General features: G+C 39.7%; 1 protein-coding gene across 3 annotated transcripts in view; it reads left to right on the top strand.

The window, feature by feature from the left end:
• Stambpl1 (STAM binding protein like 1) overlaps positions 1-18807 on the top strand; it is a 67033-nt gene that overhangs the window by 27373 nt on the left and 20853 nt on the right. For all 3 annotated transcript variants that reach the window (XM_028782277.1, XM_028782275.1, XM_028782276.1), the window contains exons 3-8: positions 7490-7707; positions 12180-12255; positions 13366-13461; positions 15933-16290; positions 17158-17282; positions 18205-18342. In XM_028782277.1, coding sequence (XP_028638110.1) covers positions 7490-7707; positions 12180-12255; positions 13366-13461; positions 15933-16290; positions 17158-17282; positions 18205-18342 — 1011 coding nt within the window. The remainder of the gene's footprint in view (positions 1-7489; positions 7708-12179; positions 12256-13365; positions 13462-15932; positions 16291-17157; positions 17283-18204; positions 18343-18807) is intronic.

Below are 18807 nucleotides of genomic sequence, written 5' to 3'. Positions count from 1 at the left end.
TTCCCTCTACAGTCAGTCAAAATTGACAGCTTTCCTACCTTTATCCCAGAAGAACAGTGTGTTGGAGAGGAAGAAACGGGACTTTTTTCCCATTATTTATTTATTCACTTTTCTTCCTGGTCACACAGCCTTCCCCTTCCTCCTCTTCTCCCAGTCACACCCTCACACATCCCTCCCTCTGTTAACCCCTCCTCTTCTCAGAGAAAGGGAAACCCGCCTTGGGTACCACCCCACCCAGGGATATCGAGGCCCAACCAGGCAGTTCAGCTAGGGGATGGGGATCCAATGGCAGGCAACAGAATCAGAAATAGTCCCTGCTTCAATTGTTAGGGGACCCAGATGAAGACCAAGCTGCATATCTGCTACAAATGTGTAGGGAGCCTAGATTCCTACATGCTCTTTTGCTGGTGGTTCAGTGTCTGTGACACCCCCCTCCCAACCCACCGGTCCAAGTTAGTTGACTTTGTAGGTCTACTTGTGATGTCCTTAACTCTAACTCCTCCTGGCTCACTCAATCCTGTTCCCACCCCTTCTTCCACACGAGTCTTCAAGCTCCACCTGATGTTTGGCCATATGGGTCTCTGCATCTGTTTCTATCGGCTGCTGAATAAAAGCTCTCAGGAGAAAGTTATGCTAGGCTCCTGTATCAGGACTTTGGGATCATGTCTACTTGCTTGGTAGCTCAGATAACTCTTTACATGTGAATGTAGGCATACTACATAATCTCTTTGGCCCTCGCTGATGTATGTCCTCAGCCTATCATGGAGACTTGATAAATAGAAGCTGTTCATTTTTTTCTCCCAATGACACTCACTCACAGTGATGGTGTGCTGAGAGCAGCAGTGTTCTAAATGCACATAAAACACAGATCCTGCATGTACAAAGAACATAAAGACATAGAAGTTCCTTGTACTGAAGTAGGTTGTAACAAGAATGCTTTAATCTCAAGCAAGAATGATTTTCTTAGGAACTCAGTTGTTCTTAGACTGCTTGAGAAAGAGGTCCTGCAGAAACCTTTGCATTTTCTGACCCAAAAATAACATTCCACTGGGGTAAAAAATAGCATAGTCTCTCTCTCTGTCTACCTCTGCAGAGGAAGCAGTCATTTTTACAGGTATCATTGGTAGTACTAACAGTCTGTTGTACTTTGTTAATGTAATAAGGAACACTTTTTGTCAAGTGGGAAATTTGTGTCATCATTCAAGAAGTTCATATGCAAATGAAGTAGTAAAGATCAAAGGCATGGTGTTGGGTAGTTTTTAGCATATCTTTGGTAATCTTTGGTAATCTAATCCTCTCTATCTGTCTTTCTCTCTGGACACTTGACTGAACCCAGGCCCTTTTGTCTGCTAAGTCCCTACCCTTTCACTAATCTCTACATCCACCCTCCTCCTCTCTCTCTCTCTTTTTTCTCTCTTTCTTTCTCTTCCTCCTCCTCCTCCTCTTCTTCCTCTTCTTCCTCCTCCTCTTCATTTAATATATCCGTGGGATATTAACTCTGTTTTAGAGAATATGCTACATCCTAGAGAATAATAGGAAATGGTTGCCCAAAGAATTAGTAAGGGGTTGGAAGCAGTTCTATAGATGTCCTCATTTCAATGTGGACTATGTACATATAAGATAAGGGTAAGTAATTCATATACATTGTAGGAATAGAAGCTCTCTTTAGAAAATGCTCTGGTATTTATTTATTTATTTATTTATTTATTTATTTATTTATTTTGTCACTGTGACAGTTATCCATGGCTGAGTGATTCATTTAGTGCTACTGTTTTACAGAGGAGTGTTAACTGGGGGAAAATGAATGGGTTGCTGTAGTGCTGGAGAAATCTCATTTAGAAAAGACTAGATATTGAAGCACAGGGCTCACAGATTCCAAGCTCCCATTTCTGTCTGAAATTATACAACTATCAGAAACCTAGAAGAATAGTACCATAAGGTGTGGGCCAGAACAGGATTGTAAAAGTGCCTTTCTACATCATTTAACTACTTTATATCTTAATTGATAGAGAATATTTTTAAATGTTTTTTTTTTAATTTTTAAGAATTCCATACATTCATACAATGTATTTTGATCATATTATCCCCTACTCCTCCCCCTAACACCTCTCAGAACTATCACTCCCACACATCAACTTTTTATGTCCTCTCTTAATTTTTCTTTTAAAATGGCCTATAGAATCCAAAATGTGCTGCCTGTAAACTCATGGGCATGGGGCTCTAGAGCACGATTACCCTACCAAAGGGGCACAGCTTTAAGGAAAACCAAGTCTTCCTCTCCAAGAAGCCATCAACCGTCTAGAGCTCCATAGGAGGAGTTCGGGCTCATTAACCCCTCCCCACTCACACTGGAACATTGACTGCCTTCATGTTATACAGCTCTTATGCAGTCAACCACATTTGCTGTGAGTTCATGAGTGCATCTGTCATGACAAGAAGACATTCTTTTGCATTTCTTTGACCTCTGCATCTTATCTCTTCCTGGCTCTTCTTCCATTATGGACCCTGAACTATGGAGGACACTCCCTAGACATTTACTCTCTTCACTTTGTCCAGTTGGGAATTTCTGCATTAACTGCCACCCACTGCACAAATAAACTTTTTTGACATGGTCTAAGAGCTGCCCAAATCTATGAATATTTAAAGGACAGATTGATACTCTGTTTAGCAAAATAATAGTCATAAGTCCTATGAGCTCCCAACCATCTCTTCTTGGCCAGTACCAGGTTTGCATTTCCTTGTGGACCAGACCTTAAATTCAATGAGAAAAGGAGTTGGTTACTTCCATACCATTCATGCCACTTTGTACCCATAGGCATATCTTGCCATATTGGTCATCATTGTAGCTCACAGGGTTCAGAGCTGGTAAGGCTGTTGATGACCTTTCTCCATCAGCAGCCTGAATAGTACCTTACCCACCAAGAAGAAACTTTCTTTCTCCATGTATTGTGAGCAAAACTTATAGTGTCTTCAGCAACAGGGTCTTACTGTCAAGTTCCAGTGGGAAATCAAGAGCAATGGCAGTAGTCCATATTGTATAGGAGGTCTTCAGGACATCCCTAACAATGGCAGTAGCCTGTATTATGTAGAAGGTCTCTGGGATGCCCTGGCAGTAGCCTGTATTGTGTAGGAGGTCTCCAGGACACCACTAATAAACAAATTGAGGGAAAGTATCATACACCTGGCACTGGGCTTTTTATCTGACTATCTCTGCCTTCTGGGAAAAACATTATGTTTTGGATGAGTTAACTCTAATTATATTCTCTCTCTCTCTCTCTCTCTCTCTCTCTCTCTCTCTCTCTCTCTCTCTCTGTGTGTGTGTGTGTGTGTGTGTGTCTGTCTCTCTCTCTCTCTCTCTCTCTCTCTCTCTCTCTCTCTCTCTCTCTCCTCTTATATTTAGATATTTAGGAAGTTTATAAAATAGTAGGCTTCCATTTGGCCTTTTCAAACCTCTTGTTAGTTTTCTCTCCTCACCCCTTTCTCTGCCCCTGCTACCCCACCCTCCATCCTTAAACCATTTTCCCCATTATTCTCCTCCCTTTATACCCCCTGAGCCACACCATCCCCTGCTGCCTTAACATTTCTTTTTACCCTTACCGTCTATGGTACCTTTCCTCTTTATTGGCTTCTACATATATTTCAAGGTAAATACAAAGATCTAACGATTTGATGCTAGGCTCCACATATGTCTTTCTGGGTCTTGGTTACCTCACTCAGTATAATGTTTCCCAATCTCATCCATTTACCTGAAATTTTCATAGTTGATTTTTTCCAGATGAATAGAATTCTATTCATCATCCACTCGTTAACTGATGGCACCTCGGCTGTTTCTGTGTCCTAGCTATTGTGAATAGAGCAATGAACAAGGATGAACAGCCTCTCTGGAGTAGGGAAGAGAGTAGCTTGGGTATATGCTGAAAGTGGTGTATCTGGGTCATACAGTTGATCTGCACCCATTTGTACTGTGACCTACAGTGTGAGAGGCTTCCCTTTCCTCTGCATCTTTGCCAGCATTTGGTTTCTCTCGTGTATGAAATCTCAGCTATTCTGACTGGAGTACAGTGAAAACCCAAAGTAGTTTTATCAATAGTTTCCTGTTGGCTAAGGATGGTGTACACTTTCTTCTCCCAAGAAGTCTCTGCTCAGTTCCACAGCATAGTGATTAACTGGGTTGTTTTATTGATCATTAGTTTATTGAGTTTTTTCTGTATTAGAGACACTAATCCTCTACCAGATATATAGCTGGCAAATATGTTTCTTTTCTAAAGCAATTTTGTAGGCTGCCTCTTCAGTCAATTTAACAGATTCCTTTGCAGTAGGGAAATTCTTTAATTTCATGGAGTCCCATTTTTTGACTGTTGATCATGTTTCCTGGGCAACCAGGATCTTATTCTGAAAGTTCTTACTTAAGAGTATCCCCCTCTTTCTTCTATAAGTTTCAGATATAGTAGAGGATCTTTGATCCATTTGTAATTGATTTGTTTGCAGGGCAAGAAAGAAGGGTCAGGTTTCATTCTTCCTCATATAGACAGATAGCCACTTTCCTGTTAAAGATGTTCTTTTCTTAAGTGTATATTTTTCCACAGTCAATCAAGTTGTCTGTTTTTATGCCATTTTTGCTAGAATAGCCTTATAGTACAGGTTGAAACCAGGAATGGTGACTTCCCCAGCAGTGTTCTCTTGTTCAGGATTTTTTCGACTATCCAGAGTCCTTGGTGCTTTTATATGAATTTTTAAAATTTCTTCTTTCAATTTCTGTGAAGAAGTGCATCAAATTTTTGATGAGGATTTCATTGAATCTGTTGATGGCTCTTGGTTGGATGACTGTTTTTACAGTATGAATCCTATCAAGCCACATGTATAAGTGTTCTCCCTATCTTCTGTGTCTTCTTTGATTTCTTTTTTCAGTGTTTTTGAGTTTTCATTTTGAATGTTGATTCCAGGTATTTTTAAAGCTATTGCTGTGAATGGGACTGTTTGTTGTTGGTATATAAGAAAGCTATTAATTTTAAGATTAATTTTGTAGCCTACCACTTTTCTGAAAATGGTTGTCTTCTCTACAAGTATCCTGTTGAGTCCTTGTAGTGTCTCATGTACAAAATCATTTGCAAATAAGGAGACTTTGACTTCTTCTATTCGTATTCATATCTCTTATTTCTTGTCTTATTGTTCTAGCTAGCTTCAAGCACTATATTTTATAGGAATGGTGATCCACTTGTCTTGTTTCTGATTTAGTGAGACTGCTTCAAGTTTTTCTGTTTATAAAGATGGCCATTGGTTTCTCATATATACTTTTATCAAGCTGAGATCATTCCCCTCCAGCTCTGCTCTCTAAAAGACTTTTTGTTGTGAAAAAATGTTGGACTTTTTTTAGGTGCTTTTGACAAATTCCAACACAATCTTTTAAAAACATATTTATAGGGCATAAGGTGTTAATTCAATATATGTAGCACACACTCGCGATGATTGGAGCAGGGTGGTTATCATTTTCATTTCTCTCCGTTAGAAACTTTCACATTCTTTTATAAATTTTGGACTATTGTGCTTTTAGAACTAACTTTATTTTGGTTTCGATTATCTGATGAAGGAAATGTGTTTTACTTTGGGGTGAACTCACTTAGGTAGGAAGGGCATGTTTGCATGACTTCTCATCATTCCTCTCTAGGTTTGGGATTCTTGACCAAGAGAAAACAGATCAAGAAGTATAAGTTGAGGATCAAAATGCTGTGTAGCCTTTTATTGTGGTCACTTGGACCAGAAACTTCTTTCCTCTGGGAATTCAGGAGACTAAATCTTGCTATTTACTGTAATTGGACCTGGTATGTCCAGCAAGTCACAGGAAAGGTACCTAGAGGCCTTGTAGAGAGGAAGTCAGTCCCTGGCACTTCCTTGAGGAGGAAATAATGGGAAGGAGCTTTCATGTTCATTGCTACAAGTCCCACCAAAGTAACAGCCTAGGAAGCATCACTGTCTTCAGTTTAACAGAACCTTAAAAAAAGTAAACCTTTAAAAGCAAGAGTCCTTTCAGATTTGTAGTGTTCTAGTTGCCATAAAATTGGAAGTAATCAGATGACACAAGAAAAACTCTGAATCTAACTAATCTCCTGCACTCTACCTGTGAGAGTTGTTGGCTCAGTTATCCACAACCAGAATACGGCTATATCTGATTTAATTTTTTAAAGAGCTTTCTACAGACTTTGTTCAAATGTCTCACCTTGGCTGTAGTTTTCTCTGGTGTAACTCATTCTTGGTGTGTGAGACAATGGTCAAGTGATCTAACGCTGGAGAATGTAGAACATTAAGGGAAGCATCCATTTCCCAGCCGCCTACAGAGACCCTGGGTTTGTAGATCTGCAGAGGAGCCAGTTAGGAATTTGCCTTTTTAAGAAAGGCCTGGTTGCTGCTGGTGCTGCAGGTGCCTGAACCACACTCCTTGAGACAGGCAAGTGTGAACCAGGGGAAAAGCAAGCTGTGGTCAGAGTGTAGTATTCATTACGTTGGCAAGGAGCCACACTTGTTTCCACATTATTTAAAATATGCTTTTACAGATGGAGAGCTGAATTCAAGTTGTAACAAAGAACATAAAAATATTTACTGCTGGGTCCTTAACCAATGGGAAAGCTTTTTTTTTTTTTTCTGAGTCTTGCATTTCTGAAGCACACTGCCTCCTGAAGAGTTAGTCAGAATATGTATGCCCCATGCACTTCCAAGGCTGTACATAATGGCTTCATTAGTAAAACTCAAAGATAGCGTCAGAAGTGACTTTTCTCCATAATTTATTAGGAATTTCTCAGTCGAGAACTAATTAACAGAGCGATTACTAGTAGATGAAAGCTTAAGAGACTTATTTATATTTCAAAAAAATGAACCTAGAAGGTATTCTTTTTCTTGAAAGAGCTTCTCTGGGACTTACCAGTTTGTTTGTTTGTTTGTTTGTTTGTTTGTTTGTTTTTTGGGGGGAGGTTGTTTGCTTGTTTGTTTGATTTGGTTTGGTTTTGGTTGGTTTTGGGGAGTTGGCATTTCTTTTTATTCTGTGACAGTGGAGGGGAGACTCTAGAAACTGCCAATTAAACTAGATATATTGTGGGATAGAATCAAATCCTTATAATAACCTTACTCCAAGAAACTTTCTGGAGAACTTTAAAGTCAATAACATGAGCCCCACTGAGACACAAATGACCTAGGATGAGTAAGGCCCACAGTTTACCTGAGGATCAATGATGCTTTACTTGAAACACTTGCATACGTATCTAGGAAATGCCACATAATTCTACTTTGAAACTTATGAAGAGATCTTATACCGACAAGAGTGTATATTTTTCCCGGATGTGTGTCTTTTTGGGAGTGCTTGCATTGGTCTTATCATTAACTCTTATTGGAAGGATTTCTTGAAGGGCTATTATTGGGTTTTTGGAAAAGAAAGTATATGAATTAAATAGTTATGTATATTTAAAAGATTATAATTGGAAGTTTAAATGCTGTATTGCAGAAAAAGTTAGCTGCTATGCCTGACCATACAGATGTTTCTCTAAGCCCAGAAGAGCGGGTCCGTGCCCTAAGCAAGCTCGGTTGTAATATCTCCATTAATGAAGACATCACTCCACGCCGTTACTTCAGGTCCGGAGTGGAAATGGAAAGGATGGCATCTGTGTATTTGGAAGAAGGAAACCTGGAAAATGCCTTTGTTCTTTACAACAAATTTATAACGTAAGTCATGCTTTAGAGTAGTGGTTCCCAATCCCTGGATTGAAACCTCTTTAGGGGGGTCAAATGGCTCTTTCATAGGGATGGCATATCAGACATACTGCATATTACATATTTGCACTATGATTCACAACAGTAGCAAAATTGCAGTTATAAAGTTGCAACAGAAGGAAGTTTATGGTTGGGGGGATCACCACACCGTAGAAACTGTATTCAAAGCTTGCATCATTAGGAAGGGTGAGAACCACTGTTTTCATGGTCTTTGGAATGAGAACATTGGAATGGTAGTTATGTGATGTTTTGATATGACAGTTTGCATAGCATGAGAGTTTTTATATTCAAACCAGTTCGGCTGTTTTGACTCTCAGGAATGAAAGGAAGGTCTGGGAGGGGTTGAGACTCTCAACAGGCAGAGGAACCTGTCTTGTTCTTCACAACTATAATTTCACATTTTATGCCATTTTCTTCCCATAGGCACATAAGCTTTCTGACAGGAGACAGGTTACTCCATTAGAGCAGTGCTTCTCAACCTGGGGTTCATAACCCTTCAGGGAGTCAAATGACTGTTTCACATGGTTGCCTAAGACTCAAAAAACTCAGATATGTAACAGTATCAAACCGTTACATTATAAAGAAGCAACAAAACATAACTTTATGGTTGGGGGTTACCAGGACATGATGAACTATATTAAAGGGCCACAGCAGCATTAGGAAGGTTGAGGACCACTGATCTACGGCATGCGGAATCTGCCATCATTAGTTTAAAAATTCAATTTGAAGAGTTAAGAGTACGGGCATGTAGGAAAGATATGATTACTGGAGAGCATATAATAGTCCATTTCATATAGAATTGATCAATTTGTTTTGAGAAGGTATCTGTACAAGAATTTAATGTATGAAAGAGCTATCAAAATATTGAGCAAAAGTGACTGCACCACAATATTCACCAAAAATTACCACATTCCCCCGCCCCTGACATTTGTTAGTAATGGATCCTAACTTCGAGAGTTAACGTAAGTGCTTTTGGACTTTCCTTACAGCTTTGGTAACTTTACAACCTAGAAGATCTCTCTTTATTAATAATGATGAAATCTAAGCTAAGTCTCTTATTGTTTTAATTTAAAGTCATGTGTTAATTAATTTCATTAATTTGTTTGTAATTAAAAATAGTTACGTATGTTTCTGATTTTGTTTGCATACACATTTTTCGATGGCTAAATCAAGCTAGTTTATTAAATCACTTACTTGCCATGCTTCATGGTGAGAATGTTTAAAACCTTATTGTCTTGACAACTTTCTAGTGTAAAGTTCATTAATTGTGAACACCACGCTGTACACCAGATCTCTAAACATATTCCTCCTAACTGAAGGTTTGTTTCCTTTTAATGTTATGAAAAATGTATTATGTAGGATGGTTATATTATACGCATACATTTGTATGCATGAATGCAGGTGTATGCATACCACAACATACATGTTAAGTTCAGCAAACAACCTCAGGTGTCAGTTCTTTCCTTCTACCTTGTTTGAAATAAAGTCTCAGTTTTTTGGTGTTGCTGTTTATCCTGTGACACTGTTCTTGGGGAGACAGGAATGCCTAATCACCCCAGATAAGGAACTAACAACAAACTAAAGTAAGAATACCACTAAAATCCAACTTGGCAAACCAATGAATTTTATTGGGGTCATTTACAGGAGTATAGGTGAAGAGTTACATACAGGAGCAAAAATGACCCAAATATATCAGCAATACCAAAAACCCACCCCAGCATTCCAGCTCATGAAACCTGGAGCACACAGCACAACTTGCAAGAAGCTCAATAGATTGGAATCTGTCTCTTTCAGGCCATCCGTGTGGTCGAGGCCTCTTCTAGATAGCTCAGCCTGTCTGAGAGTGTATCTTAGCTGTTCTGACTGCTTAAATATGCTTGAGAAAGGAGGGACCTAATGAATCTGGTCAGTTTTAGGGACTTCCTGAACTCTTGAAGTTGTTTACTTCCTAAGTTTAAAGAGCTTCCCCAAAAGATGGTACGTTTTACCTCCCCTTAGAAAACCCTGGGTCTTAGCAAGCTTGCCTCCAAAACAGAGGGGTTTTACTCAGATGTAATTGCTGTACTGAATTATTGATTACTGAAGTGTGCTTGCTCCCAGATTTTACAGGAGTTCAGGAGATTCAAACATAGCTCCTCAATGCTCTACTGTCGGAGCCATCTTTCTAGTGTCCCCCTACCTCCTTTTGCTTTCCTTGTTTAAACAAAGGGTTTCATGTAGCCCAAGCTGAAAAACACCATGTAACTGGGGAAGGATGAAGTTAAATTCCTGATCCTCCTGCCTATCTCAAATCTTATGGATTACAAGTGTGTGCCAATGTGTATGGCAAAGCCTTTGACTTTTAAAAATTCCAAATACGCCGGTCAGTGGTGGCACACGCTTTTAATCCCAGCACTTGGGCGGCAGAGGCAGGCGGATTTCTGAGTTCAAGGCCAGCCTGGTCTACAGAGTGAGTTCCAGTACAGCCAGGACTACACAGGGAAACCCTGTCTCAAAAAAAAAAAAAAAATTCCAAATACATGAAATAAGTGTATTCTGTATTTTGTTTTTTTTATTTATAATTTCAGTAGTTCAGTTGGGGGTGATTATTCTAAAAACATTCAAATGAAAAGAATAAAATATTTTTTAAAAAATACTTTTAGTGATTCCACCAAGGACAAAGTAAAAAAGAATCTACATATTATTTAACTTCTAAGATAATGAGATTGAAAGATTAACTTGGAAATCTAGAGAATGGGTGACTGCCTTCATCCCACCGGGGAAAAATCAATTGTTAGCAGGAAGTTGAACAATAAATATGAAACTGAGGATTGTCCATCACAGTTTATGACCAAAATATTCTAAAAGCTTCAGTTTCTGAACTATATTTCCAACGGATCATATATTTTTCCACCTTCAGGTCCAATTTTGTGTAAACTTCTGCACATCTACCACAGGAAGGAAAGTGGTCACTATCCCCCTCTGGGTTAGCAAGTCTTCTGAGTGTTTGAATTCTCTTGTCATATTAGCTGAGTGAGAATTTCTACATCACTTACTTTCCCTAGGCCTGAATGATGTATCAACAAATGAGGTCTTATGGGAGAAAATCTCCGAGGTCACTTTAGTTCTGAGGGTCTGTGATTTTCCTGTTTCTGAAGTCTTTGGCAGCAAACTGCTTTCCTTTAGCTTCTGCAAGCCTTCTATGCCACATGTCAGAAATGGAAGTTACACTTGTATTTAAGTATGACCTATAACTCTGTTGTCAGGTGAAATAAAATAAATATGTCTGTGTGGTTGAAAGCATCAAAATCAGTAGTCACAAGCTATCCATATTAAGTTATCTACACCCCACTGTGATCTATTAACAAAATTCTAGTCATTCATTTTACAAATCTATATTGATCACTTATTCTGGGCTGATATCATTCTTCATGCCAGGGAAGAGAAAAGTGTACCCTTGCTATCTTCACTTTTCCTGGGAGCAGTGCACCTGTTTCTCATGTTTTGTTTTGTTTTTTCTTCACCTCTGCTGAATCTTTTTCCTCCAGAGTGTGGTGAAAAATGACTTCCATTCAACATGTTCACTAGTGATTCTTTCGCTGTCTCTCTTAGCTGTGAATCTTCAATTATGAGTTTTTATAAACACATGACAGTGATGCTGACTCATGGGTGGCTGTTTGAGTCTTTTTAGGGATTAAAGGGATTTATACCCATTGTTCCAAATCTTGCACATAACTAAGACAGTGCCCTAGGCTGGGGGTGGGGCGAGTTGAAGTACCCAGGACCCAAGAAAAAACTAGAGTTTTCTAGAAGGGAGTATGTAGCAAGTACGTAGCGATCCTGACCTTAACCCTTGTCTTAAACTTAGTTTGCTTTCTGTTGCTGTGATAAAGGCATAACCAAAAATAACTTGAGGAACAAAGAGTTAATATTTCAGGAGTTCAATCACAGTCCATCATGGAGGGAAGTCAAGACAAGAACTCAGGGTAGAAACCTAGATGCAGAAACTGAAGCAGAAGCCATGCTTACTAGTCTATTCCTCATGGCTTGCTTATCTTGCTTTCTCATACAATCTAGGACTACCTTCCTAGGAATAGCACCACCCATAGTGGACTGGACCTTCGCACAGGGATCATTAATCAAATAAAAGTCTCACAGAGTTGCTTACAGGCCAATCCAAAGGAAGCATTTTCTCCATTGAGCTTGTGTCAAATAGATAAAACACTAGCCAGCACAATTAAATGAAGAACACTTTGTTTAGTGAAAGTACTTATTTACTCAGACTAATAGGTATACCAACCTTTAGAGAGAGAGAGAGTGGGTGTAAAGAACATAGTTAAATAAAAAGTTTTTGAGTGGATCAAAAAAAAAAAAGAATGCTTGTTAGAAAGTCACTGAATTTTTGTTCTCACAGGATGCTAATGCTGTATTTTCTCTTTCTCTAGATTATTTGTAGAAAAACTTCCGAGCCATCGAGATTACCAGCAGTGTGCAGTTCCAGAGAAGCAGGATATCATGAAGGTACACTGGACTGACACTCCACTGTGGGATCAGTGCCCCCAAGTATACATTATTGATTCACAGCCTCCTTTCATCTTTGCCCTGACCTCTGGAGAGCATTAGCACAAGGACCCCATTCCATCAAACATAGCAGTTTGATTTCTGCCTAAGATGTCTAATGATTATGACTGTGCATTCAAGGTGTCTAATTGACATTACAAAAACTAAGATGAGAGAATTCCTCCCAGAGATTGAGAGACTGGTTGTTTTCCTGGGCTTACTTGAACAAGCCACATTAGCTGCTGCTGATTACTCTCCGCTGGATGGAGTTTTCGCTACAGCCACAGAGTGCGCTCAACTCCTGAACCCTATAGAGGACAGTGGTCCCATTGAGTTTTATTATTTAGAGACACTGTAACCATCTTCATTTGTGTAAGTTTATACTGTGACCTTTCACACAGTAACAAAGTCACTGCAATATATGTTTGTTAGGACCCATCCCTGTGGCATTTACTTCCTAGAAAGAAATTCTGGTGGGAGAGTTTAGCTAGGGATGAGATGCTTGGATCCTCATCCAACTGGATAGTTTATTACCAATGTGTATGAGCCAATCTCCCTAGGCTTTTGCTTCCTTCCTTCCAGAAGGGAGGATATGATTGGACTCTATCCAGTTTCCAAGGTTCTCCTGCCATTGAGAACCATTGAAGATATTGACTATCTTGGCTCTCTCAGCACTTGCTAGAGAAGTGAATTCAGTAGTTCTGGGATTAGGATTTGGAATAGGAGTTGTTATAAAACGTTCCTCAGCTGCTTTTTACATTCGACACCCCTACCCACCATATACACCTTAATACCCTTTGTAACACCAATGTTAAGTGATTTACATATGCAGTATGAAATCTTATTGGTCCTACCTAAAATGCTTATCTAACTAGTGGAATAAATAGAAATTATATAAAGGAACACACTTTTTTTTTTGTTTTCTAATTTTCCGTCATTCCTAAAAGCTCTATTCTGGAGTCCTAGAATAGATTTATTTTTCTGAGCGTTCCAGCTGTGTGTCTTTCTCAGCTGATGCTCTGAAAGGGTATACTGAAAAATCTAATTGGTATGTTTATATGTTTTTGAAAGAAACTGAAGGAGATTGCATTCCCAAGGACGGACGAACTGAAAACAAACCTGCTAAGAAAATACAACATAGAATACCAAGAATATTTGCAAAGTAAAGTAAGTTGTCGGTACATTTATTTCTTCACAGTTTTCTGTGAAAATGGTTTTCAAAATATCATTTTTGTATGTGTTTTTGAAATGTATATGTTTAAATTAAAAATTAAAGATGTGATGATGTAAAACTAATAAAGAATTCATGTGGCTGTTCCGGTTAAGCACATGCTCTAAGGATGTGGTGTTTTCATCCCCTAAAACATCTCATAAAGCAGTGCATTAGGAAATAGATTTCCTACGGTGATTTAAATAGAGCTTCCGACCAGCCCTTGCCAGTGTAACCTTGAGCCAGATTTTTTTTTCAAGATGAACAGAAGTTGTAGAAAGTAGACAGAACAGAACATGATTTTTGATGTTTGTAATCACGTGGGACTTGGAAATGTGAATCCAGGTCTTAAATAGTACAGTCAACATTCCTTCAAGATAGAACAGCTAACCACATACCCGAGACATAGTCAGAGTTCCAATGGATTTTCATTTCTGAATTCTTATTACATAGGGAAAGAAGACTAGAGGGCATGGAAAGGAGAGTTTAACTAGTACATCGCTGGCATTCTCAAATTCAGGATGCAAATCCTTATGTTTAATGAGATTACAAGACATATGTTGCTTTAAATGATATTTAATAACTCTCTTAGTTCTTAATATGACCCTGCCAGTCCCCTAATAATTAAGTCAAAATCTAATGGATATTTCTATCAACTTTAGCATAATTTCTGGAGGAAATTAGACCTAATCTATTTTTTTCAATATGCTAGGCTGTTAATTCCCCGAGTGCCCTATGTACTTGCTGTTTGAGTCTCTCTCACTCAGATTATTTCTGCTCTATCAGTCTATCCTCAGGGGGCATTTCACTCAGCCAAGTGATCCTGGTCCACCACGTCTGATGGAGACCTCTTGTTCTCTTCTCTTTGGCTCTCTACCGCGGACCCTCAGCCTAGTAACCGAAGCTCCGCCCACCTCTATTCTTCCCAGTAATTGGCTGTAGCCACTTTTATTTAACCAATAGCTTTCAACTGGGGAGCAAGGATGATGACACAATAAAGGGCCCTGTACATGAGAATTCTCTCATCTAGGGGCAACCAGGTCTTGGGCTACAGAATTTAGCATTTGAATACACAGCAGCACCAAACCGAGCTCCAACAGATACACTGCTTTGTCTCTTTGCTTTGGAGGTTGCCGGCTCTACCACCTCTTACTTCACTTCAATCTCTACCTCCACAAATAGTCCCAGAGCTGGAGGACTGGCTGGCATGAGGTGTTTTGACTAATCTGTAGAGGGAATAATAGATGGTACTCCTTTATTCTGGGAGAAGCAGATCAGACAGCTGTGCTGTGTTCTACTTGTGCTAATACCAGTGGCCTCATGTATCCTGTGTGGAAGTTTCTGGAGTGGAAGAGTGGCGGCAGGAGAGTAACAAACCTACCTGTAAGCCCTGACCGTGGGCAGCACCCACATCCCATGATGCTTGTTAGAAACGTAGAACACATGTCAAATCAGAATTCCTAATGCTAACAAGGCCCAGAGTGGTGCGTGTGTAAAGCATTGCTGTAGACGGAGTCTCCTGAACTCTCCTCGCCTTACAGTACCTTGCCACTACGTTTCTTTCAGCATCCGTTGGGAACTTAGTAGCCTTGATATTCCTCTAATCTGATAATGCCTAGGTATTTGTTTAGCACTCGCGTTGCGATTCTTAATTTTTAGCCTAAGTTTTGGTTAGTTCTGATAGAAAAAAAAATGTGGAACACTTTGGGGAACTATTTCTCTGTGATTCCCTTTCACCATGATGCACCCCTAGAAGAGGCATGCTATAGACAAATACAAAAAGGCTCTTGAGAGCCCCAAGCCAAAAAAAGTCTTCGTGTAATGGACATGCTCCATTTGGTATTTCCTGCACAGCAGCCCCAGCCCGGGAGGCGGCCTGGTACTCAGAATGTTACTAGTGTGCCTGAGAACCACATTGCTAAATTCATCTAAGCTCAGCTAGTTTGAGTTTAAAAGGAGTATCTGGAAAGCAGCTACTTGACTGGACAGTGCCATTTAATGGGTGAGATTCTTTGCTCCACAGGACACTGGTATTCCAGTATGTAGAAGCACTGAGGAATATAGACAGCACACCTGCTGTGCAGTTTTTGGTGGAATGTAGTGAATTGAGAGGCTGTGTTCATCAAATTAAATGTTTTTGCTGTAATGTTTATTTTTCTGTTTTACTAAGAATATCTCTTTCTCCCTGTCTCTGACTGTTTCTCTGTCTCTCTCTCTGTTTCTCTCTCTGTCTCTCTTTCTTTCTCTCTTTCTCTGTCTCTGTCTCTCTGTCTCTGTCTCCCTCCCTCCCTCCCTCCTTCCCTCCTTCCCTCCCTCCCTCTCTCTCTCTTTCTTTCTCTCTGCCAGAGGACTGAAACTATCTACTTTCAGTTTGATGTTTTTGTCTCAGAAAACTTAGCATTTTTTTTCCTCCTGTCAACCATCTTAGAACAAATATAAAGCGGAAATTCTCAAAAAGTTGGAACACCAGAGACTGATCGAGGCAGAGCGGCAGCGGATAGCTCAGATGCGCCAACAGCAACTAGAGTCCGAACAATTCCTGTTTTTCGAAGATCAACTCAAGAAGCAGGAGTTGGCTCGGGGCCAGACGCGAAGTCAGGACTCCCCAGTGCTGTCTGAGCAGACTGACGGAAGTGGGCTGTCCTGCTTTTCCACTCACCAGAACAACTCTCTGAGGAATGTATTTGGAGACCATCCTCATAAAAGTGACGGAAGCGGTTTCGCTAACTACTCTCCTCCGGTGAACAGAGCCCTAAAACCAGCGGCCACCCTGAGTGCTGTTCAGAGTAAGTGATGTGGGACACAGGTACATCTGACCTTCACTTTGTCCACCTTTAAAATCCAACCCACGGAACCTGCCTCATTATAGAGCAATCATGTTTTGATAATGAGTAGAGATTTTGAATGAAGAATCCTAGCATTTATTTTCCTTCATTGTGTTTTACTTAAGACATGCATACATGTTAAAGGGAAACACTGCATAGGAAAGAATATAATGAAAAATTGGTTGTTGAGATACTTCAGTGTTTAACATCAGCCTGAGCAGGTAGGGTCTCAGTCCCATCGACAGCTAACCTGTGAGCAGTGGGGCTTTCCACCAGCACTTACTGATGTCAAGCGCTGCCATATCGACTCTACGAAATTCCCCAAGTCGAATAGGCATTTCTTTTTCACAGAGTCACCTATTAAAGGAATTTGGTAGGCAGCCATTTCGAATGCTACTTTACTAGCAATTGTTTAAAAAAAAAAGTGCTTTTGTCTACTAATTGATCACAGCATGGTAGAAGGTAACACGTAGCAAACATGATAAGAAGTTTTCATCCCGTGTCTTACAACAATGTGTCAACTGTGGCCCCATGGGTTCTCTGGCATATTTGTGGTGTGCAGAGAGAAAACTCACATATGGTAGAGTTGTTCCAGAGGCCAATTGTGTAATAGTGCTGACTCTTTATAAACTTTCTTATAAAATAATTTGTATATGAAATGTACGTGTCAGTTTACCCTCCTTCTAGTCCATGTCTACTTTCAAGTGGTCTGATTTTTTTTTAAGCTAACTACGGAAAGTGTTGAAATCTGTGCTTTAGTTGCTCACTGAAATTCAAAAGGACATGATCCAAAACTTGTTTTTATTGTGTTTCTTCTTTCTGTTTTAGATTTGGTGGTTGAAGGACTGAGGTGTGTAGTTTTATCAAGAGATCTTTGCCATAAATTTCTGCTGCTGGCTGACTCTAACACAGTGAGAGGAATAGAAACCTGTGGGATCCTCTGTGGAAAGCTGGTATGGTCTTGTTTCATCTCTCAGTATGATACTTTGAGTAGTACTGGCTTCCCTGTGATAGGAAAAGCAGGGTAGATGGGGAGAGGGTAATAATATGAAGTTGATATTAACATCCTTAAACTACCAACATTACTTGTGGATTTGGCATTCTAAAAAAAAAAAAATGAGCTCTAAAGTTTCAGAGACACCATAAAACGCTATAAACAAACTATTTTTAAAAAATGATAGATAACAAGGCAAGATTTAGGGAATAGAACTCAGCACCTCGGAAGGCCCTGAGGCTGGAGAGTGGATGGTGCTTTAGAAGGGTGGGAAGTCCCCAGGCCTGGAGGACAGCATCTCACAGCTCAGTGAACCTAAAACTCTCCTCTTTACTTCAAGACCTTTTCTTTTCCACACTTACCTTTTCCCCAAGGAGAGCGAAATGTTTCTTCTTGCTTAATTGTACAAGCCATGCTATTTTAATTTTGGAAGACACTAGCGACTCTTAGAGGAAAATACTAATTCTTTCATAATTACACACAATTAATAAAAACAAGACACCAGCCCCTACAACTCATAGGAATACTTTTAAGTAACATCACACATTTGAGAAATTTGTCTCTCTAAAGGAACCTGACCTTGTGGTGTGAAGACATTTTCCGTTGTAGGTCAAGTATGCCAAGATGTCATTTGTTAACTACGCATCCATTACCGTTGCTCTCCCCAATACTAATTCCCTTGTACTTTCTACAGCAGCAATGGGGTTCAAGCCCCAAATAACAAACGTCCAAAACTTTAAGTAGAGTCAATTTTTCTGCTTGTTTTTGAATTGTAAGTGTGTGCAGTGAGGGGGTGGTACATTGGCTGAAGTCTGCTAGGCAGTGACATCCTGCTCAGATGTTTCTTTTGTCAGAGGTGTGTTATTTTGTTTGTCTTCTAGACGCACAATGAATTCACCATTACCCATGTGGTTGTGCCAAAGCAGTCTGCTGGCCCAGACTATTGCGACGTGGAGAACGTAGAGGAATTATTCAGTGTTCAGGATCAACATGGCCTCCTCACACTGGGATGGATTCACGTATGTTTGGCCTTCTGGGTTTCCATTTATTTTTGTATGGTGTGTTGTTTTCTTCATACAGGAATTTGAATGAATGTAAATAATTTCTTCTTTTTATATTTTCCCGGAGGTATTAAGTATCATGATATAAAAGCAATTTATTCAATGTGAGTTGTGTATAAAACTGTCACATTTGGATTTGAAAGAGGGGTATTCAATACTTGTATGTTTCAGAATTAAGAAAGGTAATGTATAGCAATAGGTCTTGCTCTGATGGGTTCTGATAATCCAACGGATTAGATTTAGCTTTAGCCTAATTTTTTGGGTTTTTTTTTGTCTGTTTGTTTGTTTTTTGTTTTTTGTTTTTGTTTTTTCGAGACAGGGTTTCTCTGTGTATCCCTGGCTGTCCTGGAACTCACTCTGTAGACCAGGCTGGCCTCGAACTCAGAAATCCGCCTGCCTCTGACTCCCAAGTGCTGGGATTAA

Source organism: Grammomys surdaster, unplaced genomic scaffold (assembly GCF_004785775.1).
Source record: "Grammomys surdaster isolate TR1022 unplaced genomic scaffold, NIH_TR_1.0 725, whole genome shotgun sequence".
Lineage (NCBI taxonomy): Eukaryota > Metazoa > Chordata > Mammalia > Rodentia > Muridae > Grammomys > Grammomys surdaster.
This window is presented reverse-complemented; position numbering and strand designations above follow the sequence as displayed.